The following is a 27,112-nucleotide window of genomic DNA, read 5'->3' on the forward strand; positions in this document are numbered from 1 at the left end:
CTTACAGCATTGCTGCTGTGCTTTCTTTGTCACAATTTAATCTCTGTCAACTCATTCATTCTGGAGCTCCTAAAATAAATGTTTAATAACAGTAGCAAATAGTCCTGCAGTGACTTAACCTGGACTTAACCAATCAGATATTTTCAGTGCACCAAACCTCAAAAGTACGCCTCCTTAACAAGGCTTTCTAAGGGCTAAATTTATTCCTTTGAACTCTGTTTAGCCCTGCTTGCTGTGGTTGACATGGAGAGAGTAAAGGAAAATGAACCCTAAAAGGTTTCTGCAAAGGGAATGCAGCTTAGTCTGGTTCAAAGTGAAACCACACAGAATAGATACAGTTGTGACAGTAGAGTGAAGTCAGAGCAATAACATATTCATCTCTGATCTTTTCACTGTCGTTATGTTTTACAACAGACTCCAAACACCACAAAAATGTGAAACATGGACAGAATATGAGTTAAAAGAACTCAAACTCACTATGTTTTTTGGCTATTCTGACCCACAGGATAGAGCACTGCATCACCTGAAGAAAACAGAGGCAACTGCGGTTGTGGTCAAGATGTGGTTTAGAGCAATAAAACATGGTTCTCTGAATGGCTCAGATAAAGAAAAATACGCAGAATCCTGCAGAAATGTGTAACATGGACAAATGTTGAATTAATACAACCGATTTACTGAATGCTCAGTGAGGCAGTGCCAAGGCTTCGGCAAGTCACTGTCAGGGTGGAGTGACACGTCAGTGGGCTTAATTTGCTTAATCTACCCTGAACCTTAGACCTGATTGAAAATTCAACACCCAGGGGCCTCCTGTACAAAGGGTGTGTACGCACAAAAAAGTGGCGTACACTCTTTTTCACGTCAACGATCAGATGTATCAAGAGCGAAATGACCGTGGAAATGTGCGGTGTCTCACACCAACTTCATGGCTGTCGTATGCACTTTTCTACAGCTGTTGATTCTTTGGCGACACTTAAAGGTGATGTTGGGAAACTGTTATGATAAATAAATGTGAACACAATTTATCCTCAGACTGAGTGATGTGCACATCTGAGACACATGAACAAATAACACTGATGAACAATTAACACACCCATGTGTCTGTAATTACACGAGTGGATATAAAAGCATGCGCAAAGTGTTGCAGTGCATACCATTAAAATACAATGACTCCTTTAGCTGTGTTGGAAGACTTTGTAAATGGTGCAATTCCAAGAAAGCATATGTTTAAAGACGGAGAGGAATTGCTGGCACATGATGGCGACTGGCTCATCAGCCACTTTAGGTTCCAGAGGGCAATCCTCCTGAAACTGTGTGCAGAGATGCGGCAGGCGCTGGAGCTCAACGCAGAGGCCAACCAATTGGAACTGTGCCAGTCGACCCTGAGCTGAGCCGTGCCAGCCGAGTGGGACAGAATTATCTGCATCTCAGCCAGGTATATCGAATTCAAACAGGCCAACATTGAAGCACAATTTGCAGCGAGAGATGTTTTTCTGAATGTAATCAGAGCTATCGACTGCACACACATTGATATAAAAGCGCCATCACAGGATGAATTTGTATATGTCAACAGGAAACATTTTCATTCGATCAATGTACAGATTGTATGTGATGCACAAATGCAGTTAACCAACATTGTGGTAAGGTGCCCTGGTTCAACAGACGATTCATACATTCTCAATAACAGCTTTGTTGGGAACAGACTACAAACTGGCACTGTGTGTGATGGGTGGCTTCTTGGTGAGTAACTTTATTCATGTAATTGTCCTAATATTATTCCCCGTGACGTGCATTGAGCATGTGCGCCCCCAAATTCTATCCTGTCTTCACAGCATCAATACTAGTCGGTGGTTAAAGTTAGTAACTTGCTGTTTTTTTTGCTGGTTAAACTAAAACTTCAGATCTTTCTAACAAGCCCCTGATCGTCTCTGTGTGCAAATGTTAATAACCCCATGCGTAAAGTGTGAAATGTCTTAATCAGCCTCACCTTTTCTCCGGCGCGCTTATGCACTAGGTTACTGTATGAATGCGTTTGTTGTGAGTTACACAAATACAGGTATTTACCTTGAGGGTAATCAGAGTCACCCACATGTGCTCCCACCACCCCTGAGAGAGCAGTGTCACCCATAGTTGCGCCGACTCTCTGTTCAAACAGGATGGGCCCATCTTCTCCCTTCCCCACCTGTTTTGGCCACACTTCGGCGGTGGGCAGCCAGTCTCTGCTTCACATCCACCTTAATGTCGGACCAGTTCTTCACCTCTGCTTGTGTGCGCTTCTCAGACTCCACATCATTGACAGCCTCACACACGCTGTCCCACCCACTCCTTATGCTGCTTATGCCTGAGGACAGCGTGCCAAAGAGCACATTTTTGCGCCTCCACTTCAGAAAGTAGCACCTTTATTTCGCTTTTCATGAAGTTCTTCTTTTTCCCCGTCTTACTCATTATTTTTCCTTTATGATATGCATATTTAAGAAGGGACGTGAGCAGGGAGGAGTCAGGTACTCCGATGTGCGCTCAATTCCACGTTGATTGGGATGTACAAACTAAATGTGCTTGGATTCATGCGTACGCACAGATTCATACATCCAGATATTTTTGTGCGTAGGAGGGCATTTGGGTTTGAGCGTACGCCATGTTTCAGTAGGAAATCCACGCAAGTCTTTGTACATGAGGCCCCAGGACTGTGATAATCTTTTAGCTTCTAAAAAAAAAAAAGTCCCAGAAAGTTTTTAAGCTCCAGTCCCTCTGAAAATTTGTATTGTATGTCGAATACACTGCTGCCTTATTCATGAGTTTTGTGTTGGAAATTTAAATGTAATCTTTAACATAAATGCAGTTTTAACATTTATTTGGTTAGCCTTTAAATGAAAGACATTACTCGTGCTGTGTTCAGTGTGTCATCAGCTCCTTCAAACTGGGCCATTGAGAGGGTATTTACTGGGCCCCTGGGGTCATGAAGTTATTCTGGAGAAATGAAGAAAAATCATGGCCCTCCAGCTTTAAACCTTACCACCTTTGGTTAATCTGCTCATTTTAGGGGCAAGGAAATATCAGTGGCAGGTTAAACCTCTCTTTCACTGCCATCACATCTATACACTCTGGAGTTAAGAGTTTTTTTTTAATGTTGACTAAAAAGAACAGAATGAAGGAACATTTCTCTCCAAAACAGCGTCTCTATTTCTGCTGTAAGCAAAAACATCTGTGATCCACCTTTTCAAATAACAACATGCTCACACTTCTCATTGCTATGAGATACAAACTGTACAAAGAACAAATTACACAAAGCACACATGTTCATTCTTTGATATGTGTACATACTGGAATAAAGCAATATGTATGATGGTCTGCTTTTAGCACACACTTTCTACTTAATTAAACACCAATCTGAGCATTAAATTGAACACATACCATTTACATCACAGGCATACGGATGTATTTATGCAGTACTGATCATGCTCTTTATCGTCAAGATGTCTGTACTGGCCAATGTGACAACTGATCTCCTATACAGTAATCACCATTCAACACTTTATCGTATTCTCACCTTTTCCCTGGTGCAAATCTCCTTGGTGGCTGACCCTACTGGTCTTCCAGGCATGGAGAAGTCAAGCCGTCCACTGACAGCACTGGCAAATAGCTCTTTGAGATGCTGGTAGTCAGGCTTATCTTGATAGTCCAGAGTTTTCACATAAAGGAGAAACGAAGCCACCTCATCTGCAGACGGGAACAGAGTCAACATCAAGACAACAGTTCAACGGTTAAGATGTAGTCTTAGAAATGAAGTCAATAGATAACATTTGTCATCTGCCGTCAGACTTTAATTTAATTATACTAAGTGACAGTATTTCAGACAGACTGGAAATTCAGTAATGCTGCATTTTATAGACGTATAAATTAATCTCATGGGGATTTGAGTCATGCAGCAGCAAAGGTCTCATTGACCACGTACTTCCCTGCATAGAGCACATTATGCATGCATGCAACTGTGAAACTATGAAAAGTTTGTATACATGGTCACGGTCTAATTGCTACAAACGAATTCCCATGCCTCGGGTAACTGGAGGAGACTGCAATAATTTTGATTCGATGTAGGCTGGACCATCATTTCATATTATTTCTGTACACTTATAATGTTCTATAAAGATGTTATTTCAGTTATGAATGCCACAACTAAATGTTCCAACTTCAGTTTGGAATTTTTTTTATTTGGGGGGGGGGGGTCTGTTCAGTTTATGCATGTATGTACATATATATATGTATATACATATACATATATGAGAATCAGCACCTCCAAATCCGAGACTATGGTTCTCAGCCGGAAAAGGGTGGAATGCTCTCTCCGGGTCGGGAATGAGATCCTTCCCCAAGTGGAGGAGTTCAAGTATCTCGGGGTCTTGTTCACAGTGAGGGACGAATGGAGCGTGAGATTGACGGGCGGATCGGTGCAGCGTCTGCAGTGTTGCGGGCTCTGCACCGACCCGTCGTTGTGAAGAAGGAGCTGAGCCAGAAGGCGAAGCTCTCTATTTACTGGTCAATCTACGTTCCCATCCTCACCTATGGTCACGAGTTGTGGGTAGTGACCGAAAGAACAAGATCGCGAATACAAGCGGCCGAAATGGGTTTCCTCCGCAGGGTGTCTGGGCTCTCCCTTAGAGATAGGGTGAGAAGCTCAGTCATCCGGGAGGGGCTCGGAGTAGAACCGCTGCTCCTCCGCATTGAGAGGAGTCAGATGAGGTGGCTCGGGCATCTGGTTAGGATGCCCCCTGGACGCCTCCCTGGGGAGGTGTTCCGGGCACGTCCCACTGGGAGGAGACCCCGGGGAAGACCCAGGACACGTTGGAGAGACTATGTCTCTTGGCTGGCCTGGGAACGCCTCGGGGTCCCCCCGGAAGAGCTGGAGGAAGTGGCCGGGGACAGGGACGTCTGGGTTTCTCTGTTCAAGCTGCTGCCCCCGCGACCCGACCCTCGGATAAGCGGCAGATGATGGATGGATGGATGGATATACATATAGGGTACACACTATAGTGGCAAAAGTATTCGCTCATCTGCCTTTATCCGCATATGAATTTAAGTGACATCCCATTCTTAATCCATAAGGACTAATATGATGTCGACCCACCCTTTGCAGCTATAACCGCTTCAACTACTCTGGGCTAGCTTTCCACAAGGTTTAGGAGTGTGTTTATGGGAATTTTTGAACATTCTTCCAGAAGCACATTCATGAGGTCTTGGTACAATGCAGTCAGACAAGGACCATTCTCCTAGCAACCCAAACTCAGATTTGTCAATCTGATTGACAGATGGAGAAGGGTGATTCATCACTCCAGAGAAGCTAATTCGTTGCTAGTCTAGAGTCTAGTGGCGGCATGCTTTACACCACTGCATCTGACTCTTTGCATTGCAGTTGGTGATATATCGCTTGGATGCAGCTACTCTGCCATGGAAACCCATTCCATGAAGCTCTCTGGGCACTGTTCTTGAGCTAATCTGAAGGCCACCTGAAGTTTGAAAGGTCTGCAGCAATGGACTCTGCAGACAGTTAGAAACCTCTGTGCACTATGCGCCTCAGCATGCGCTGACCCTGCTCTGTCATTTTACCTGGCCAACCACTTCGTGGCTGAGTTGCTACTGTTGTTCCTAATCGCTTCCACTTTGTTATAAAACCACTGACAGTTGACTGTGGAAAATTTAGTAGCGAGGAAATCTCACAACTGGACTTGTTGCACAGGTTGCGTCCTATCACTGTACCACACCACTTCCTTGATCTCAACAAAATAACAAAAATGATCAATGTAGTGAATACTTTAGTATTCAGTAATATTTAGTAATATACTGTGTATTATGCACATACACTCACTTTATTAGGTACACCTTGCTTTAAAAGGTTGGACCCTCTTTTGCTTTCAGAACTGCCTTCATTCTTTGTCGCATACTTTCAGCAAGGTGTTGGAAACATTCCTCAGTTGCTGCAGATTTGTCGGCTGCACATCTATGATGCGAATCTCCTGTTCCACCAAATCCCAAAGGTGCTCTATTGGATTTAGATCTGGTGAATGTGGAGAGCATTGGAGTACAGTGAACTCCTTGTCATGTTAAAAAAAACCAGTTTGAGATTAAATGAGCTTTGTGACATGGTGCATTATCCTGCAGGAAGCAGCCATCAGAAGATGGGTACACTGTGGTCATAAAGGGATGGACATGGTCAGCAACAATACTCAGGTAAGCTGCAGCATTTAAACGATGCTCAATTGGTACTAAGGGGACCAAAGTGTGTCAAGAAAATATCCCCTACACCATTACACCACCAAAAGCCTGAACCGATGCTTTCGTGTTGTTTATGCCAGAATCTGACCCTACCATCTGAATGTTGCAGCTGAAATCAAGACTCGTCAGACCAGGCAACGTTTTTCCAATCTTCTATTGTCCAATTTTTGTGAGCCTGTGCAAATTGTAGTCTCAGTTTCCTGTTCTTAGCTGACAGGAGTGGCATCCGGTGTGGTCTTCTGCTTCTGTAGCCCATCTTCTTCAAGGTTCCATGTGTTGTGCGTTCAGAGATGGTATCCTGCATTCCTTGGTTGTAACGAATGGTTAGTTGAGTTACTGTTGCCTTCCTATCATCTCAAACTAGTCTGCCCATTCTCCTCTGACTTCTCACATAATTTTCGTCCACACAACTGCCGCTCCCTGGGCATTTTCTCTTTTTCGGATCATTATTCGTAAACCCTAGAGATGGTTATGCGTGAAAATCCAGTTTCTGAAATATTCAGACCAGTCCGTCTGGCACCAACAAGCCACATGCCACATTCAAAGTCACTTAAATCCCCTTTTTCCCCCCATTCTGATGCTTGGTTTGAACTTCAGAAACTTGTCTTTACCACCTCTACATGCCTAAATGCATTGAGTTACTGTTTAGCTATTAGCTATTTGTGTTAACAAGCAATTGAGCAGGTGTACATAATAAAGTGGCAGGTGAGTGGCCAGCAGCTCTCTGCAGTTGGTTTGTGGACAGTCATGGCTAACACAAAGGAGCTCACTGAGGACCTGTAGCTGCACATTGTACCTACTCACGAGTCAGGAAATGGCTATAAGGCCATATCTAAATGTTTTCAAGTTCCAGTGGCTACAGTGTAAAGTATTATTAAAAAGTACAAGACGTTCCGCACTGTGGAAAATCTCAGAGGACATGGTAGGAAGCCAAAAGTGACACCTGTGCTGACCAGAAGGACAGTAAGAGCGGTGAAAAAGAGTCCAAGGATCATCACCAAGGCCATCCTGGTGAATCTGGGCTCTGCTGGTGGCAATGTCTCCAGGCAGACAGTCCAACGGACACTGCACACTGCTGGTTTCCACGGACGCAAACCAAGGAGGACGCCACTTCTCCAGATAAGGCACACAAAAGCCCGCTTGGCCTTTGCAAATGCTCATGTGGACAAAGAAGAAGACTTCTGGTCTTCTGTTTTATGGTCAGATGAAACAAAAATGTTATTGTTTGGCCACAATGATGTATCCTTCATTTAGCGTAAAAAAGGAGAAGCCTTCAAATCCTAAGAACACCATCCTCACTGTCAAATATGGTGGTGGGAACCTAATGATTTGGGGGTGTTTTTCAGCCAATGGACCAGGGAACCTAATCACAGTAAACGGCACCATGAAAAAAGAGCAATACATCAAGATTCTCAACAACAACATCAAGCAGTCTGCAAAGAAACTTGGCCTTGGGCACCAGTGGACATTTCAGCATGACAACGACCCAAAACTCACAGCAAAAGTGGAGAAGAAATTGTTAGCGGATAAAAACAATGTTTTGCAGTGGCCCAGCAAGAGTCCTGACTTGAATCCAATTGAGATTCTGCGAAGGGAGCTAAATATCAGGGTGATGGCAAGGAGACCCGCCAATCTGAAAAAGTTGGAGCTCATCGCTAAAGATGAATGGGTAAAAATACCAGTGGATACTGGTCAGCAATTATAGGAACCGTTTGATTACTGTAATAGCCAGTAAAGGCTTTTTTATTGATTATTGAGAAGGGTATGAATAATTTTGGACATACCACTTTTTGTTCAAATGTAAATAAAAGTTCAGAAATATTATTTTCCACAATGATGCCTCTTGTACATCATCTTATTATCTTCTTGGAGACGCCTGTGTCATTTCCAATCAAGAAAAAAACCTACTGGTTGAATAAAAGTAACTTTAAGTCAAAATTTGTCAGGGGGATATGAATAATTTAGGGATTGACTCTACATATATATGCCCTGCGGACATATATATATATATATATATATATGTATACATACACACACGGTGTACAGGAAGGGTCAGAGCCGTGTCTTCTTCCTGAGGCGGCTCGGGTTCTTCAATGTTAGCAGTGACATGATGTGCTTGTTTTATCACACTGTCATTGAGAGTGCACTGTTCTATGCTGCTGTCTGCTGGGGGAGTTGTACTACAGACAAAGACTGTAGGCGTCTGGACAAACTGGTGAAAAAGGCCAGTTCTGTAGTAGGCAGAAGGCTAGACTCTAGCAATGGATGAGAAGGAAATTCTGTTTTTTTTGGGGGGGTTTTTTGGAGAACAATAAACATCCTCTCCACAGCATCCTGGCAGAAAAGAGGAGCAGCTGCAGTGAGAGACTCATCAGGACAGAAGAGTTCGGGAAGGTCCTCTGTCCCCTCAGCCATATGGCTTTTTAACAGGGACTGCTGACATGTTTTTCTTAAATATATTTCTGTATTCATTTATTATTATTGTTGTTGTTGTTCTAATATACAATCATTGTAAATATTGAAAAAAAAAAAATAGAGCTACCTGACTAATTCTGAATTTCCCCCACTAGGGGATGAATAAAGTATTTTTCTATTCTATTCCATATATAAATATATATAGATATATATATATATATATATATACACATACATAGTAGTGACTGGATTGTGTGGTAGTAAGCCGCCGCTATGACTGATGTGCAGTTGGTGAGAGGCTGAGGTAGCTTATGGCTGAAGAAGAAAAGATGGTTGTTGTGGTGTGAGGAGCAGTGATGGCTGGCATTAGAGGAGTGACTCTGAGTGATCACTGTCTAGTCTCCTGGAGGTGTCGTGGGCCCAACTAGACTAAACACTGATGAAAGGAGGTTCCCACCTGATGATCCCAATGACATGTTGGTCAGCACTGCTCACTGGTCTATATAGGGATTATAGGTATTAGGGGGTATTTTATTAGGTACTGAGCCAGTATTAGAAGATTAATTGTTGAATTTAGGGAATTATTCACTGGGTCCAATTTCTTTTGTAGCACATTTCTTGTGTTTACTTTGAATAGGTCCAGTATGACTATCTAATGGAACAAATCGCAACTAACTTACCTCCCAAATAAACATTAAAGTCTGCTTTAGAGTCAGTCTTTGACTTGTCCCTTCTGGGCTACTGGGGCAAGAAGGACGACCCACAGCTATTTTGGATATAAACCCTAACCCTGCTCAAAATTAAAAGTCAACATTTATTGTCATTCAGCTCCAGTGGTATAGTTAGTCTAATAGTTATACTGAAGCCCTTACTTTAAGTTTGAGGGAAAACATTTAAACTGACTGCAAATTATGACACTATCATTACTATTGAAACAACAGTGCTATTCCAGGATTGAGCATGTTGACATATAAAAAAAAAGTTCATAATTGCAACTTTTATCTTAAAAGATGAGTGCATATCCACATATCTGAAGGTACCATTAATAAAAGCAGAGAAGAATTGTCACATTTCCAGAATTTTAGCATAAACAGAACTTCTTCAGTTCTTGTAAGATCTCCCATCAAATGTCATCTTATGTACAGGAGCAATAATAATCCCTCCCAAACCTGACCCAAACTTTCTATCTATGGGTGAACCTTTTTAAAATAAAAATACCTTAATTATCACTGCACATATAGGGACATTGTTTTTTAAGAGCTTACGTCTGTGTGTGTGAGCCCACTACTTGAATTACTTGAATGTGGGACTGGATAGTGTAGTGGTATGATTGCCACCTTTTGTGTGGCAGACCTGTGTTCAAATCCCCTTCATGAAAGGCAAGTCTTTAGGCAAGACCCCCTTACCCTATCTGACTACCTGTAAGTCGCTTTGGATAAAACCATCTGCCAAATGCATAAACATAAACATAATGTGGATTTTCACTTAAAAGAGCACAAGATTGCATAGATTCTTCCCGTACCCTCCACAGGCTGCTCGTCTCACTTCCAAATTCTCAGTTTAACCTGTAAAGAGTAAATTATGTTTTGTTACCTGAGGAAGCCCTTTAGCCTTGGCTTACCTGTGCTGGCCCCGCTCACTGACATCTGCTGCACTGAGTCTGGCAGATTATCCATCAGTCTTAGAGAGCAGTAGAGGGAGTTAAAACAGTAAGGTGGTAAGAACACTTTGACATGAACGAAGGAGCTAAACCCCAATCAAACTAAACTTTCCCATACAATTTTAACACTTTTGCCTGGGTGACTACACTTTTTCAATTATTAGTATTTAACTATATATACACAACACAGTTACAGTATACAATTTATTGTAAACCTATGAGTAGAATAAAATATTGAAAATATTGCACAGCATCATTAAATATTTCAAAATTCTCAAAATGTTGTTAAATTACACTAACAGTCTTTAAAATTGAGTATATTAATAAACATTAATAAACACGTAGAAATCTATATTTTAAACAAGAAGCGAGTATATAACTGCAGTAAGACTGACTGCCACTAGGGTCAGGCTCCAAAAAAAAGTATTACTTGAAACCTGACTGTAGAAAGTCGGTATCTTTAAGGACAAATATCTATTGAATAGGGAAATTATTCTCAGCAGGACCACCAGTACACCGATCAGAAGGAGTAAATCAAGGTTATGACTCTAACATGACTTGTAGGAAAAATGTATTGACCAGATATTTTATGAGGGAAGTTTTCTGTCTTTTTTTGAGGGGGCAGGCACCCATTGTGTTAGTAGCTTTTCCTATTATTCTTCTACTTTCTTCTGCAATTGAAGTCTATGGCAGTCCCTAGAACACAATGGTAAAAAGTTTTGAAATTTGGCACACGTACTCAGGAAAGTGTCATTAGCAAAGTCAAGAAATTTTGTGCCCAAAAAGTGGAATCTCTAAAGTTTGAAGTGAATTCAGCTGCATAACTTTGGACTTATTGGTCCAAATTTCATAAATGAGGTACCGTTGGAATCCTTGAATCATGACGAGTCCAAACGACATCAATTTCTGCCTAACTAGATTTTCCGCCATTTTGGATTTTGTTGAAAACCTTAAAAAAATTTCAACGGTTGCAAATACAATCCATACAACGTTTGATCTTTTGAAGTCAAACTTCTAACACAGACTCATGACCACTTCTTTAAGAGGCCCAAGAATGTCGGTGACCTTTGACCTTTAGGGGACACTATATGTAGCAAAAATGCATTTTTGCTCATATCTTTGGACCCGTTGGTCCAAATTTTAACAAATGAGGTACCGTTGGAATCCCTGGATCAAGACGAGTTCATCGCACCCTATGACGTCATTTGTGCCATATTGGATTTTCCGCCATTTTGAATTTTATCAAAATCCTTCAAAAAGCAATTCAGGTCACTCAGATTGCCTGATTTCCTCAGGACTTGACACATGGAAATCTTCAGACCAAGCCTCATAAAAGTTATGTGTATTTTTTAATTTCGAATCCGTTTGCCTGTGACAGCCAATCAATCTCAGCTCCACCACGCCAAACAGGAAGTGAGGCCCTTTCTCTATGATGCATTGATGTATCAATGCCAAACTTGGTGTATGGACTCATGATGCCTTCCTGAGCAGCCATAGGCTTGCCTGCCATGCTGCTTGCCCATCCCCCATCACTGCTTGCAGCTATATTTTTTAATTAATTTTGAATTTGGCATCCAGATATGTTTTGGAGCTGGTACCTTATGTCCATCAGCAGTGTTGTACTTCTGCATCGGTTTCACATCTGAAAGCAAGCAACTGTGTCCTTTTTTAACAGCACTAAAACTGGTCATACAGTGGGAATAACAAGTATTTGATCCGCTGCCGATTTTGCTGGTTTTCACACTTGCAATGCATGTAGATGGCTGTAATTTTTATCATAGGTGCTCTTCAAGTGTGAGTGACGGAATCCAAAAACAAAATCCAGAAAATCACACTGAATGATTTTTAAATGATTCATTTGCATTTTATTGCAGGAAATAAGAATTTGATACCTTACCAAACAGTATGAATTCTGGCTCTCACAAACCTGTTAGTTGTTCTTTAAGAGGGACCCAACTCAAATCTCGCGGGAGCGGGCGGTATGAACTTTGCTGCGGGCAGGCGCGGACGGCTGAAAAAAAACACTGCGGGATCGGGATGCAGTGTTGCCAGATCACTTGTACGATAATTATCGTATTTGTATGATAATTTTGCCCTGTGTACGATGTACGATCAATAATCCCAAAAAAGGCCACATATATGATAATTTGACCATTTTGTGAATGTGTGGTTGTAATCGGTTGTAATCAGCCTGTCGCAACTGTCTGTCGGATTTTTTTGTGAACCCTGAAGGCATTTCCATTTCCATGTGACAAGTTTCAAACCAATTGTGCTTTTCTATGTGAGCTACGAGTGACGTGCATGCGTTTGCCTCAGAAGTTCCTAACAGTAGGTGGCCTCCAGGCCTCATGATTTGGCTTATTAGTTCCCACTTGTCATTGTTTACGGAGGATATTTAGCCGAACGCAACTGCTGATGCAAAGCCATGAGTGCCTGTTAGACGCTATTCAACACTAGAGTGACTATAGCGCATCAATAGACTTGTTATTGTAGTTATGACGGGTGCACGATAATTTCCCTCAAAATACGATCATTTTATGTCTCTGGTACAATAATACTACATTTCCCACCTGGCAACACTGTCGGGATGTATCCTAGCGACAGGATGTCAATAAATGATGTGAAAAGGAAGCTCAAAGAAGGTCTTTACAGCACAAAGACAAAGCGAGGCAAGTCTGACATTTGGAGAATTTTCTCAATTGTCCATGAATCTCTTTATTAATAGCCTATAAAATTATGTGTTTTTTCCCCCGGGACGGGAGAAGACACAAAATCAATGCATTTCTATTATTGTGCGGGCATAAATTCTCAAAGTTTTGCGGGAGCGTATCAAATAAATCGGCATAAAAATCGGCAGCGTATCAAATACTTGTTCTCCCCACTGTATATGTGTGTGATGTTTCTCTGAGTTGTGCATCAAGCTTTTCAAATAGTGTACGCTAGAAAGCAGCATAATGACTGATTTATACAGCTTTGTATAGTATCTGCATGTTCTATGCTAGTAAAGGCAACAGTATTAACACTGACAAAAGCTAATATGGAGAAAAGCTATACTACCTAATTACCATTTTGTTTTATACCGTGTTACGTCTGCAAAAAGATTGTTGTACTTCTCACGTTTGTTTCGTTTAAAAGTTGCAAGTGATTACCTACCTGGCCTTGGCTTCCTGGACCTGAGAGGGGTGCTTGAGAACATTGTCCCAGGGCAGAGACCCACATAACCAGTGAAGAAGACAGAACCCCAAAATCTGAAGGTCACCACGTCTTGATGGGGCTACAAAGAGACAGAGAATATACAAACGTGTTCTTTTAAATGATGGCTTATTTGAAGAATAAACCTTTCCTGGCCACGTCAAGTCTCATTACATTAACATTTTAAAACTGCTGGTTAAAATCATGTGGTTTTTTTTTATTCTCAATGGAGGGAAAAATAACTGATGATAATTTCACAAATAGCATAAGTCAATCAAGGGAACTCAAGACCTTTGAAGTGATATGACAAAAAGAGATACTAACACACCAGTGACAATGTGTGTTTTCACAATGGCAGTTCATCATTAAAAAAACAGACATCTGCAGCTTTTGACATTATCCAGACACACAAATTGTCCTTTCCTTCCCTTGTAGACAGAGTATGGTTGTAAAGCCTTGAAATGTCGGAAGCCCTCATTGTGAACATATTTCTGACCCCATCCGTGATACACCCTTACAGCTTGTTAACATTTAGTACCTTGTGTCGCAACTTTGAGAATCCAGAGAACAACACACAGTTTGGTTTCTTAGAGACACCTAGTCTAATACTGCTGCAAAGCAGATTGCACTTCCCACCACTGACTTATAGCAGATATGCAACATTTAGGTGCAGATATTGAAGGAACTAAGCTTCCTGAAGAAGTACAGTCTGTTCTGTCCATTCTTGTAAATAGCCTCAGTATTGCCTTTCCAATCTAGTCTAATGTCAAGGTACACTCTCAGGTATCTGTATTCCCACGTCCACCTCTTTTTCTAGGATGGAGACAGTGTTTGTAGATTTTAGGACCACGAATAAGCAAATCTCATATATATACAGAAGTGTGATTGACTTGGAGTTACATTGTGTTGTTAAGGTGTTCCCTATTTCTTTTTTGAGCAGTATATATATATATATATATATATATATATATATATATATATGTATGTATGTTAACGAAACAAGGCTGATGATTTGCTTATTCGTGGTCCTAAAAATATATTGATATATTATATATATATATAGACACACATATATAAACTGCTCAAAAAGAAATAGGGAACACCTTAACAACACAATGTAACTCCAAGTCAATCACACTTCTGTGAAATCAACCTTTCCAGTGAGGAAGCAACATTGATTGTGAAACAATTTCACCTGCTGTTGTGTAAATGGAACAGACAACAGGTGGAAATGAGAGGCAATTAGCAGGACAATCCCTATAAAGGAGTGGTTCTGCAGGTGTTGACCACAGACCATTTCTCTGTTCTCATCCTTTCTGGCTGACGTTTTGGTCTCTTTAGCATTTATTAGTGCTCTCACCCCTCGAGGTAGCATGAGGTGGTGTCTACAACCCACAGAAGTTGCTCAGGTAGTCCAGCTCGTCCAGAATGGCACATCAATGAGAGCTGTGGCAAGAAGGTTTGCTGTGTCTCTCAGCACAGTGTCCAGAGCATGGAGGAGATACCAGGAGACATGGAGGGGGCCGTAGGTGGGTAACAACCCAGCAGCAGGACCGCTACCTCCTCCTTCGTGCAAGGAGGAACAGGAGGAGCACTGCCAGAGCCCTGCAAAATATCCTCCAGCAGAACACTAATATGCATGTTTCTGCTCAAACTGTCAGAAACAGACTCCATGAGGGTGATATGAGGGCCCGACAAGTAGGGCTTGCGCTTACAGCCCAACACTGTGCAGGGCGATTGGTATTTGCCAGAGAACACCAAGATTGGCACACTGAGCATGTGACAGATGTGACAGACGTGACAGAGTCTGGAGACGCCGTGGAGAACGTTCTGCTGCCTGCAACATCCTCCAGCATGGACCGGTTTGGTGGTGGGTCATTAATGGTGTAGGGAGGCATATCTTTGGAGGGCCGTAAGGCCCTGACTGCCATTAGGTAGCGGCATGAGATCCAGATACCCATTGTGAGACCATATGCTGGTGCAGTGGGTCCTGGGGTCCTTCTGATGCATGACAGTGCTAGGCCTCATGTGGCTGAAGTGTGTCAGCAGTTCCTGCATGATGAAGGCATCGATGCTATGGACTGGCCTCATCCGCCGTCTCATCAGGAGCATGCCCAGGCGTTGTATGGAGGTCATTGGATCAGCCTGTAATGTGATTTCCCACTTTTATTTTGAGTATGATTCCAAATCCAGACCTCTATGGGATAATCATTTTGATTTACATTGATCATTTTTGTTATTTTGTTCTCAATGTATTCCACTATATAATCAGTAACGATTTCAACTGGAATATTTCATTCATTGAGATCTCGGAAGTGTTATCTTAGTGTTCTCTTTATTTTTTTTAGCTGTGTGTGTTTAACAGAGTTGCACATCCATTTTGAAATGTTTTATTATAACTCTTTGCATGCATGATGTAAGCATGAGCTTTTAATAAACATCTACTTCCACAAATTGAAACTAAATTGCAGCGCAGTGTACGGCATTATTTTCATACAATGCTTACATATTGTCCTTGTCTTATCAGTCACTCTACTATCGTTTATCATTTCAGCCGGGTACCCAAAATGCTGCCAAACAAACGATTTGAAAGTGGTGGGGGCATCTTCAATGGTAATATCTGTATTTTCCAATGTCATTCTGGTTGCTTGCTACTTCCCCTCCTTCTCCTCCTCTTCCTTTTTTCCTTCCCCTTCTTTAAGTTCTGGCAGGCTAGACGTAGCAAAGGTGCATTACTGCCCCCACAGGTCACAAATAGAAGTTTCGATAGCTCACAAATCTCGCGAGACAGATTTTTAAGGCGACGAGAAATATTGTCGAGTTTAATCTCGTGAGATCTCATGGCACGAGATCTCATCACACCCCTAATATCTATCTATCTATCTGGAGACGCCATGGAGAACGTTCTGCTGCCTGCAACATCCTCCAGCATGGACCGGTTTGGTGGTGGGTCAGTAATGGTGTGGGGAGGCATATCTTTGGAGGGCCATATCCCAAAAGTCCCGCAAAATAGATGGTGAAGTTACTGATTTATTGCGGGCTAGTGAGTTGTTGTTTTTTTTTTTTTTTTTTTTTTTTTTTTTTTTTTTTTTTTTCCCCCTTGTCCTGTTCAGCATTATGGCAGCAGAATTGTAGTCTGAATACCTTTGATGCCAAACAGATTTGCTTTGCCAAGGGAAGTTTTATAAATGTAAAGCTCCCCTTGATGCCCATTTATTTATTTTTGTTTACAATATATAACATGTAATAGAACTGAACCGGACCGGGGGACAAGGAAAGAAGAAGAGGAAAGAAGAGGAAACAGAACAAAAATAGAAACAAAAACCAGACAACCAGCTGCTACACCTGTAAAAAACAAAACAGACAACAATCCATGGCCTCTGAGGGGAATCCAGCCTTAGCGCCACCAGGAGCACCTGAAAGCAGACAAGCAGAGAAAAAACAAACACACAAACAAACAAAAACAAGCACAAGAAGCGGTAATCGCATACAACACAGCTGTGGATAGATGACCTGAGACGACATGATAACACATCAACTGCTTAGCGAGCATGCTACTGGGCTAATGAATGTGTGTGTGTGTGTGTGTGTGTGTGTGTGTGTGTGTGTGTGTGTGTGTGTGTGTGTGTGTGTGTGTGTGTGAGAACATGCAACACCCATGGCACAGGATCTACATGGTAACCGTGGTTAGTTATGAGTGTATAAATGTACAGGGCCACAATCCACAGCCCCCCCCCCAGCAATCAGAAGCAGGCAGAGAGGGCCACAAGACCCAGGCCCCCAGCATGACCCCACGGAGCACAGAACCCAGGAAGCCCACCGCAGGGACAACCACGCATCCACCCAGAAGACTGCAGAGGAAGCCCCCGGATAGAGCCCCCATAAGCATAGGGCAGAGGCCCTCAGAGAGCCAGGGGCAACAGCCCACCGACCCCGCCAGGTCCCAGCCGCCCAGACATGGGCCGTGCACTGGACCCGGGCCCCGGGAGCCCGAGCGCCCCCAAACCCCCCGGCAGAGGCCCCACCCAATACCCAGGAGGGCCAAGTGCCCCAGACAGCCACGCAGTGGGTCAGCGCCTGCCCCAGCGCCCCTGGCCAAGTGCCCTGGGAGCCAAGACGTGCCCACAGGTGGGTGAAGTCGCGAGCAGCGGAGAGAGGCAATGCCGCCCCCCCATCGGGAGAAGCACAGGCAGGCCAGGCCAGGCCAGGCGACAGCAAGTCCCAGATCCAGGCCCAATCATTACCACACACACTTTCACGTCCCACACATCCACACGTCCTCCCTCCCTCAACTCCGCTGGGGTGTAGCGCAGCGGGCACACCAGGGGGCCAGCAGCCCCCCAGCCACCACAGACCCCGAACCAGCAGAACAATTAATTAATCCTCTTGGCCCCTCCCGCCTCGAGCAGCAACCAGGAAGCAGGGGTGTGGGAAGAAGACCCCTCCCCTCACCCTTCTGGCTCTTCAATATTTTCTAATAGTGAGCGATTAAAATTGAGGGGCAGCCAAACTTGTAGGACTGGGAGCGCGGCCCTCTGGGCAGCCTACATACCCAAAGAGCCCCGCCCACCAGATGCCACTCAGTGTAACCACCCCCCAAGACCTAATGTGTGTGTGTGAGTGTGTGTTTGATAAGTAGTAATGTCTAAGGTGTAATTAAAACAGGGGCGGGGAACTGCAGAGTGCAACCAAAGGGGACCACCTACGTGGCCCCATCCACTACACCCCACCGAACACACACGGCCCCAAAACCCTTCATGTGTGAGTGTGTGCTGTGTACAGGAGCCAGAAGGGAGAGGGGTATGGGGATATACACCGGGGGGAGCTACTCTCCCCCGGAGAAGGCAGCCAGGGACTGGCTGCAATAGGCATCCCCGCTACCTGGGAGCCAACACAGGGCAGGAGGGGCTGATGTCCACCAGGCTCGGGGCCTGCAGCGACCATATTGCGGGAGCTACTGTACCCCCAGAAGGTACCCATCCCGCCCCACCCCACCCCACCCCGGAGGACCTCTACAAACAACAAACAAACAACAACAAAAAACAAACAGACAAACAAACAAACCACCCGGTCACACCAGTCGCAGCAGCCCGGGCCTGAGACCCACCATCACCCAGACCATCACCCAGGCCCCCCCACCCACCCCCCCAACAGGGGAAAAGCACCGCCCCCCCCCACCGCACGCCCCAACACCCTGAAAAAAAAAACAACCATCTGCGGACACCTTGGAGGTCCCAGAGCAACAAGCCCGGCACCAGGACCTGCACCAACCCACCCATACTGTGGCGCGTCCAGGACAACCCAGCCCCCCCAGGCACAGGCAGGGCCCCCCCCCCGGGCGCAAGGCAGCGCCCAGCCACCAGGGCCCAGGCCCAGCACCACCACCCATGCCGGAGCGGCCCAGCCACCCGGCATAGAGCCAGCAGCCACCACCCCAAGGCCTCTAAGGGACCCCGCCCCACACCGCAAGACAGTCCCACCCGCAAGCCCCCAAAACTGCCCTCCAAGCCCGACACACAGTCCCCCCCAGCAATGACCAACCCGGTCCCCACGACCCGAGAGACCACCAGACGCCCGAAGCCACACAGCCCCCCCCAGCACACACCCAACCGCCCAGAGCGACGGGACAGCAACCCACCACCACCACTAAGTGATAAAGCTAATCAGCGGGAACCAGAGAGAATTAAATTCAGCCAATTGATGTTTTGAGGAGGCAGACATTGTTTCCATGCTAATATAATCTAAAAGAAAATTTCTAAACTGGTTAATACACAGATTGTTCTTCGCTTTCCAGTTCATGAGAATAGTTTTCTTTGCGATACATAACACTGTGAGAACCATGTGTGCTGAGTTAATTTCCATGTTGATGTTGTCTAAGTCACCCAGTATTCACAGTGTGGGGCATGCAGGAATGCTACACTTTAGCCATGTTGATAGGTCCGCACAGACTTCAAGCCAGAACTTCTGGACAGGCGCACAGAACCACAAAGCGTGTGCATAATCATCAGGTGTGTTATCTGTGCAATGTGAGCAGATGTTTGAGTGTGTTAGACCCATCCTGAACATCCTTTGTCCTGTATAGTGTGTTCTATGAAGGATTTTGTATTGTATGAGCTGTAAATTAGAATTCTGAGTCATTCTAAAGGTGTTCAAACATATTTGTGGCCAGAAGCTATGACTAGAACTGATGGATAAATCTGCCTCCCATTTTGAGGACGGTAGAGACATTGTGTCATCTATTTTAGACAATAATTTATATATTTTTGATAGTAGTTTTGGGGTGCAGATGCTTAGAAATTCTGCTACCCTAGTCGGGAGTTGTAAGTCTGGTTGGTGGGGGATATATTTCTTTGTTATTATAGACTTAAGTTGTTGATATTCTAGGAATTTATTGCTGCCTATCTCATGTTGTGATATGAGCTCATCAAATGAAATAAAATTTCCATTTTGGATTATATGTTCCAGATGTTTGATTCCTTTGTTCTTCCACAGAGTAAAGTTTAGCATTTTTTTGTTTTGCAGTATGTCAGGATTGTTCCAGATGGGTGTAAGCTTACATGGGACAGTTGTTGTTTTTTTTTAAATACACGCCAAAATTAATTTTCACCCGCATTTGGCGGGTGTTAACATAGAGCCATGTGCTGTAATATATAAAATTTCTCAATTAGCATTTACAATGGAGATAATTATTAGAGCTTCCAAGTGGGTTGAGGATGGCACTCCTGGTAGCCACACCAGAAAGGAATCTCTTTCAGAAAGAAATATAAAGAAAATATGTCAGTACTGCAGTAAATGTTACACCAAAATCTGTATATATCATTGAGCTTTAATGGTGTCCTCACAGATGTCAAGGTGACCTATACCATGTAAACTAGTGCACTTCCATTACAAATGAGTATGGGCTGAGATCAAACTCAACGTTCCCTGTACCTTGTTAATCCAGATGGAACAGCATTGATGATTTAAAAAAAAAAAAAAGGTCTTCTCACATCTCAGTGACAATTGTTCCACTTCCCCTCAATAGCTAGAGTTTTCTTTTTTCACAATTTTTCCTTTTCAAGGTAAAATTTTAACCTGCACTTAGATTTAGATTAAAATTCTATGCACACAACAGCTTTCAGAAGTGTTCTTGAGCCCATTCAGCGACTGCTGCAACAAACAACTTTGGTTGATAAGGTAGAGTGCCAAAAGTAACATTCAACTCAACTGACCATTAATGTATTCCCCTCATATTGGGGTGCAAACAATTTCTTTTCAAGGTGTTAGGTGTTGTCACCAATAAAATGGGCAACTTACCAAGTCCTTTGTGGGCATCAAGGCTGGTGTACTCTATGGTTCCATTGTGGCCCTTCCTAGGATTTTCCTTGTATTCTTTATGGACTCCATCAGGACAGTATCTATAAGACAGCCCATAGTCTGCAAGGTAGACCTAGAACAGTCAACAAAATGCAAAAACCTTGGAATAAAATGTTTTGGAAAATTCTAACATAATAACAGCAAAAAATAAATAAATTAATTAAGATAAAATAAATAAATCAAGATACTTCAGGGTGGACTAACCTGTTCAGGGTCTCTGTAACCCTGCATGAGGTTGGCAGCTTTGATGTCTGCATGGACATACTCATTTTCATGAATATATTCCAGTACATCTACCTGGCACAGGATGCAAATTCACGTTTAAGTTGAATTCAGTTTAATTTATATAGTGCCAAATTATAACAAATGTCAACTATTATCCAATCAAATTTAATAAAAATCATTGCAAAAACACTCAAAAAGAAAATAAGATGTAAATTCATATCCTAAAAGTCATGCTGTGTTCTTCCTGTGGTAAAAAACACTAATTATCTGTCGAGCAGGCTCTTTACTATGAAAATTTCAGTTGAGAATAGAATACAATAGACTTATATTATCACTGTTGCAGGAACAATGAAAATCAGTTTAGCAGCTCTCCCTTTAGCACCATCATAAATAAGGAAAAAAAGTACAGCAAAAAGAAGAAACAATTAACCTATATAGAAGAAGTTGGTGATACAGCTCCATAAAGTTTATTTACACTAAAATTAAAAAAAAAAACAGAGCTCTATGATGATGATGATGAGTATGAGTTCTCACCAGCCTCTGGCCAAGCTGGAGCACAGTACTTTTCTTCAATCTGCCTTTGTTGCGCTCACAGACTCTCTGTAGGTCACTGCCCAGTCGATCCATGGCCATGAAGCGATACCTGAGTGGGAGAGGAACTAAGTTAAAAACTTTTCTTCCTCATTGGAATCAGACATTTTACACCTATCCTAATTAATTTTTTTTTTTGCAACTTATATATAAATATAAATAAAATAATGAAAACAAATAAATCAACACAACAGTGAAGTTGACTAATCTGCACAAATCCTAGCAGTAGATAAACAGGATCCAACAAGACAATCAGGACAAACTCTGTACAAATTTATTTCTGAGGAAATGTGTCTAATTGATCAAGGACATTTCGCAGGTCTGTTTATTATGAGGATTACTCTAAAAGTTATGGAGGGGTTTGTATAACAATTTTACCCATGATGGGACATGGTCCAACTTTTTTCTCTCATTTTTTTTCTCTATAAGGCCCTGGTGACGTCTCTGATGGCTCTTGTTCTATTTTATGTCTTAGTGGTAAAACTATACCTCAAGGATCAGCATTGAATTGGAGGTGAATTTATATTGATAATTATTTTCAAGGTTCCATTTCAGACATCGACTGCTTTACATTAATCTGATGGCAACTGAGCATGTAATGTCTGAATAAGCATCCAGATGCTTTTAAATGTGCTCGTCTAAAATATCCTAAATCATGGTTTTCCCCACCAACATTTTGCTGCTATACTTAATTGGACTCCACCAATTCCAAGTCAGAGATTGTGTAGTGTATAAATGGAGGAAATCCAAGAGCATTACTACTCTGGAGCTGACAACCAGCAAAACTGACACAGGGTAACATGTCAAGCTGTCAGCCAAGTTGAAGATGGCATTTTCCTCAATAAATGAATATCCAATTACAATATTTTTATGCCACTTACTTACTTTGGTTCTGTCTACTTTTAGGACTTCTGCTGATTGGTTATACTACATTCATAAAAAAAATGGAACTGTATAATAATCTCAGCAACTTTCAAGTTCCACTGTATCAACAGAAAACAAAAAAGTTAACACTTTACAACTGCATTCTGTCTGCATATGGTTTGAATTCTCACTTGTGATTAAAAATGCCGTGGAAGCTGTATACTTGAAAACCTAAATTTAAGGAGGGTAAAAGTGAGGTTAGAGCACAAGATCCTTTTTATTTTATTTTTATTTTTTCATATTGGATGAAATATGCACATATATGAACTCAGCTAACATGGGTAGGAACAGACTCTGAATTAAAAATTCTGGGTTATATTGTCATGCATATGCCGTAGGATTAGTCTCTAAAAGTATCTAATATCTCCATTTTTACTCCAAATAACCAATTGCTTAAATTATCTGTCCACTACAAGGCCCATTTTCTTTCTCTATCTCCTCCATTTGAAAGATGTAACCATTTTTGCTCAATAAAACAAAAGCTAACCAAGCAACAATACTAATAGGCACAGATAATGGGAAAGTTTTACTTGTAAATTGATGCCCCCATTCTAGCAAACAACATGGCAAGATATACCTCACCTCTACTGTATGGTAATGCACTTTAAAGGATAAAAATGCAATGCAATATTTTGATGATGAACACAGCAGGAAAAGGCAATTTGGTACATAAAGCAATACCAGTGTGTCAACATTCTTTCCAATGCACAAAGTAAAATTAAAATCTAAGTTTTCTATTCCCTGCTTTTTGTAGATCTTTACTATTTGGTTGTTGTTTTACTATTGGTTGTGGCTCAGTTTGTTCTGGACAAAGGTTCTGCTTCTATGGTATAGCTTATGGTTTTCTAATGTTGTATGATGATATCTTAATCCAAAAGATGACTAACAGTTCTTACAGCAGTTTTACATTTTAAAAAAGAAAATACATGTTTTCTAATTATCTATTATCACATGTTTTGAATAAAGCAGTACCTGAGGCCACTATATTCAGCGAGTCCAGATCCAAAATATGCCGGAATGCCCAGGAAGTCTATGTTTTTGCCCCTCTTCCATTTTTTTACTGAAACAAGATTAAAAGATGAATAATTATCTTTATAATACTCCTCATGACGTAAATGAAAATTCAAAACCACAATGGTTAACCAGACCAAAAGCAGAAAACATGGAGCCCTGGATCACTTAGTTGTATCGACAGCAAGTGTGAAGAAAATGACTGGACTTTTTTTTTTTTTGTCCATGAGAATTCTCCAAACAATATGACAATTTTAAGATAGTGTAGTCTCTTACTCTTTTATGTAACATGACTTACACTCATATCCCAGGTAGGCAGGTAGCGTAAGGGGGTCTTGTCTAAGGACCCCTACTGGAGGTAGTACCTTTCATGCAGGGGGTGAGGTCAGAATTCGAACTCTGGTCACCCACATGAAAGGCAGCAATCTTACCAATACACTAAAATTAAATTGGTTGTCCAAAGAACAGGTTTGTCCTGGCTTGTATGAGAATCAGTAAGAAAATAAGAAAATAATTTTGAATGTATTGAGAGTGCCCTGTGATGGACTGCCGATCCGTCCAGGGTGTACCCCGCCTCTCGCTCAATGACAGCTTCCCCCTCCACCCTGTGACCATGAATTGGATTAAAGCGGGTATAGAAAATGGATGGATGAGTGGATGTATTGAGAGTACAGACAGCTGTAAACACACACAAACACATATGCCCCAGACAAAGCTGTGGGCCAGGACTTGATGGCAGCTGGCCTGACTGGCTCTGAACCAGGTTGGCAGGTGGTCAGGGGCTTAGTGGAGGCAAAGGCATCAATACATGCAAGTGACTTTCTCTTCCTTGCTCTTCTCTAAACGAAGACTTTATAGAGCTCACAAGCATAGAGATGAGGCCTCAACTGCAACTGAGGTGGGTGTTAACTTTGGCTTATTACTGTGTAGCAGGCAGCAAACTTCTGTGTTTGCACCCACTTCATCAGTCAAATGCACTTGTTCTCCAGTGAGCTGCCGGGACATTAGATAGGTTGTGCTACTCACTATTGTCTGGTTTGGCTGCCCTCTGGTAGAATTTCAACTCTGAGAACAGCGGCCCATTCTCCTGTTACTCCTTGAGGCACAAGCACAGAGTACAAAATATTAAATCATCACCAGTTAAAGCTACACAAACAAAAATTGTTTTAAAGATTATAGTTTCCAAACAATGAACAATATCTTATTTAACCAAATATAACTGATGATGACCTCCTTTTTTTTTAAAACTTCTCTTCTTTGTCTTCCTTTCCTTCTGTATAAAATAGCCAGCAAAACACTCAGATTTTGAAATGAAATATGTGACAACAATGACCCCTGCAGTTATACAATTAAGGGACAGGTACATGGTTTCCGTGTTGTTACTGCCTTTTTGCTACTTTTTTTCTTTTTGGTGGGGTGTATCAGTGGGTGTGTCAGCTTATAAACAGAGAGGATTTTTACAATCACGTGTCACTGAATCCCAGGACTAATGTGCATGTCGTTTGAGTCATTATCACCTATGAACTATCGACCTGCCTGAGTTTTGGTCACAGGACCCAAGGTGTGAATGGTTGTGAAACTGACTGGGAGGCAATTCTAACTTATCTAAGAGAGGCAATGCTGCTCCGTAAGTGCTGGGAAGGGGATACCTGAGACCACCTTCTCAGTTCAAAGATGTTTTTTTCCAGGTTAACTTTCTTGACTCCTCTCTCAAGGCACCAGTCTTCTCTGTCAAGAATGTGTACATTACTGTCCATGGGCTTGTGGAGCTGTTGTTTGGTTTTACCCATATAGAGGTCTGCAGACTCTTTGCTGCACTGCACTGCAAACACAATGCCACTCAGTTTTTGTTTGAGTGTTGTTTGGGCTTGTTTTTTTCTTTGGGTGAATCCGTCTCTGTCTGAGGGTTTTCTTAGGTTTGAGGTGCACTGGTTTCACTGGTTAAAGAGTTTCTTGAAGTCCTGATGTTCCTTTTGTTTTCCCTCAGTCTTAATAAGTACACTTTTAGACCGGTAATGTAGAGTTCTGAAGACAGCCAGTGTTCTAGTGGATAATGTGAGTCAAAAAGCAGGTACTGGTCTGTATGTGAGTTTCCTGCAAACCTCAGTGTTAAGACTTCCGTCCTATTCAGTGTACACAGCACAGTCCAAAAAAGGCAGCTTGTGGTCTTTTGTATCCTTCCTCGTGAACTTGATGTTGCTCTCCACTAAGTTGATGGGTTCCGTGAAAGCCTCCACTTCTTTAGTTTTGATCTTGACCCAGGTGTTTTCCACATATCTGAAGCAGTGGCTTGGTGTTTTTCTTGTGTTTCAAGAAGCATAAGCTCTCCACTAATTAATTTTGTGAATAAGTGCATCAATGGTAAAATGGACCCGTTTTATTATTTTGTTATGAAACTGGTTCTGAGCCTTCAGTATCTGTTCTGCTCTGTGACCTCTGATATTAGAGCTAAGCTGTACACTGATTGGGAGGACTCTGTGTTGTCTACATCTCAAATTGAAATGCAGGTGGTTCCTGTAGTCTACAAGCTTTCTTGACAGCTTTTTATACTCACGCACCATTCTGAGGGTGTTCTTCCAAAAATGCAAGGCAATATGTTGATGAAGATTCTCAGTGATCATAAGAGCTTTAAAAGGGGCAACTAGCCTACTTCTTCTTGACTTCTTCTTGAATTTTGAAGACATTTCCCCTCTTATCCAAAAAGGCTTCTTCAGTTCTCAACTAGATGGTGGGGAGTATCAGCATATAAGCAGAGATGAACGTTACAGTGTTTTTTTCTATAAACTTATCACTTGCACTGAAAGATGTATGTAAAAAGGTGTCAATTTACTGCACTGAATTTAATTAATAAAAAACAACAACAAAAGCTAAAACAGAAGACCATAGCCTTTTTTGCTCATAATTTTCCATTTTCAAATCTTGAAGGCTAACTCAACAAGTCAATGGCAAGTTCAAGAAGGTATTACATGTCAAACTTAAGTAAATATGCAATGGATGTGAGCAATCTTACATTAATAACCTACCCCAAAGCAGAAGTGCAGCAAATGAAGAAACAAACTTGTAGATCTTATGAGAAATGTCTTCCTGAGCTTTCTTTAAGTGACAAAATTACATGATATTTCATCAAGCTGAAACATTACATTGTTACAAGCAATTTACCTGTACTGTACCGCATTCATAACCATGGTAAAAACTGTTTTTTGCTTCCAGCAGCAGTGTAGCAAGGAAATCCTACATTATACAGTAACCTTTCAAAAAGCATTTACTGTGTCCCTGAAGTTCGACATGCTGTCTGTGCGCAGCAAAAGTATACTCACCACTTTTATGGAAAGTCTGTATCCTCTGCAACAGGTTTACTTATATCCTGGGAAGCTTACAAATGACAGATAATAGAAGATGAACCTGAGACAACAAGCAGGCTACAAAGTTGTGACATATTATGTTGAATTTTAATTGCTGTATTAAATCCTGCCA

The 27,112-nt window shown here is 42.1% G+C and overlaps 1 protein-coding gene across 3 annotated transcripts in view; it reads right to left on the minus strand.

Annotated features, from left to right (window-relative positions):
• LOC140313416 (serine/threonine-protein kinase VRK2-like) overlaps nucleotides 1-26,892 on the minus strand; it is a 28,968-nt gene extending 2,076 nt beyond the window's left edge. Inside the window, exons 1-8 of one of the 3 annotated variants that reach the window (XM_072391511.1) lie at nucleotides 24,665-26,892; nucleotides 23,600-23,687; nucleotides 21,647-21,755; nucleotides 21,092-21,184; nucleotides 20,828-20,960; nucleotides 13,493-13,613; nucleotides 10,301-10,359; nucleotides 3,545-3,714 (exon numbers count right to left, since the gene is read on the minus strand). In XM_072391511.1, the coding sequence (XP_072247612.1) occupies nucleotides 3,545-3,714; nucleotides 10,301-10,359; nucleotides 13,493-13,613; nucleotides 20,828-20,960; nucleotides 21,092-21,184; nucleotides 21,647-21,745 (675 nt within the window). In that variant the 5' untranslated portion in view covers nucleotides 21,746-21,755; nucleotides 23,600-23,687; nucleotides 24,665-26,892. Of the gene's footprint in view, nucleotides 1-3,544; nucleotides 3,715-10,300; nucleotides 10,360-13,492; nucleotides 13,614-20,827; nucleotides 20,961-21,091; nucleotides 21,185-21,646; nucleotides 21,756-23,599; nucleotides 23,688-24,664 lie in introns of those variants that run through there. The other 2 variants (XM_072391513.1, XM_072391512.1) reach the window with 2 other exon arrangements.
• Between the last annotated feature and the right edge of the window lie 220 nt (nucleotides 26,893-27,112).

The sequence above is a fragment of the Leuresthes tenuis genome, unplaced genomic scaffold, assembly GCF_036924035.1.
Source record: "Leuresthes tenuis unplaced genomic scaffold, fLeuTen1.0.hap1 SCAF_8, whole genome shotgun sequence".
In the NCBI taxonomy this organism is placed as follows: domain Eukaryota; kingdom Metazoa; phylum Chordata; class Actinopteri; order Atheriniformes; family Atherinopsidae; genus Leuresthes; species Leuresthes tenuis.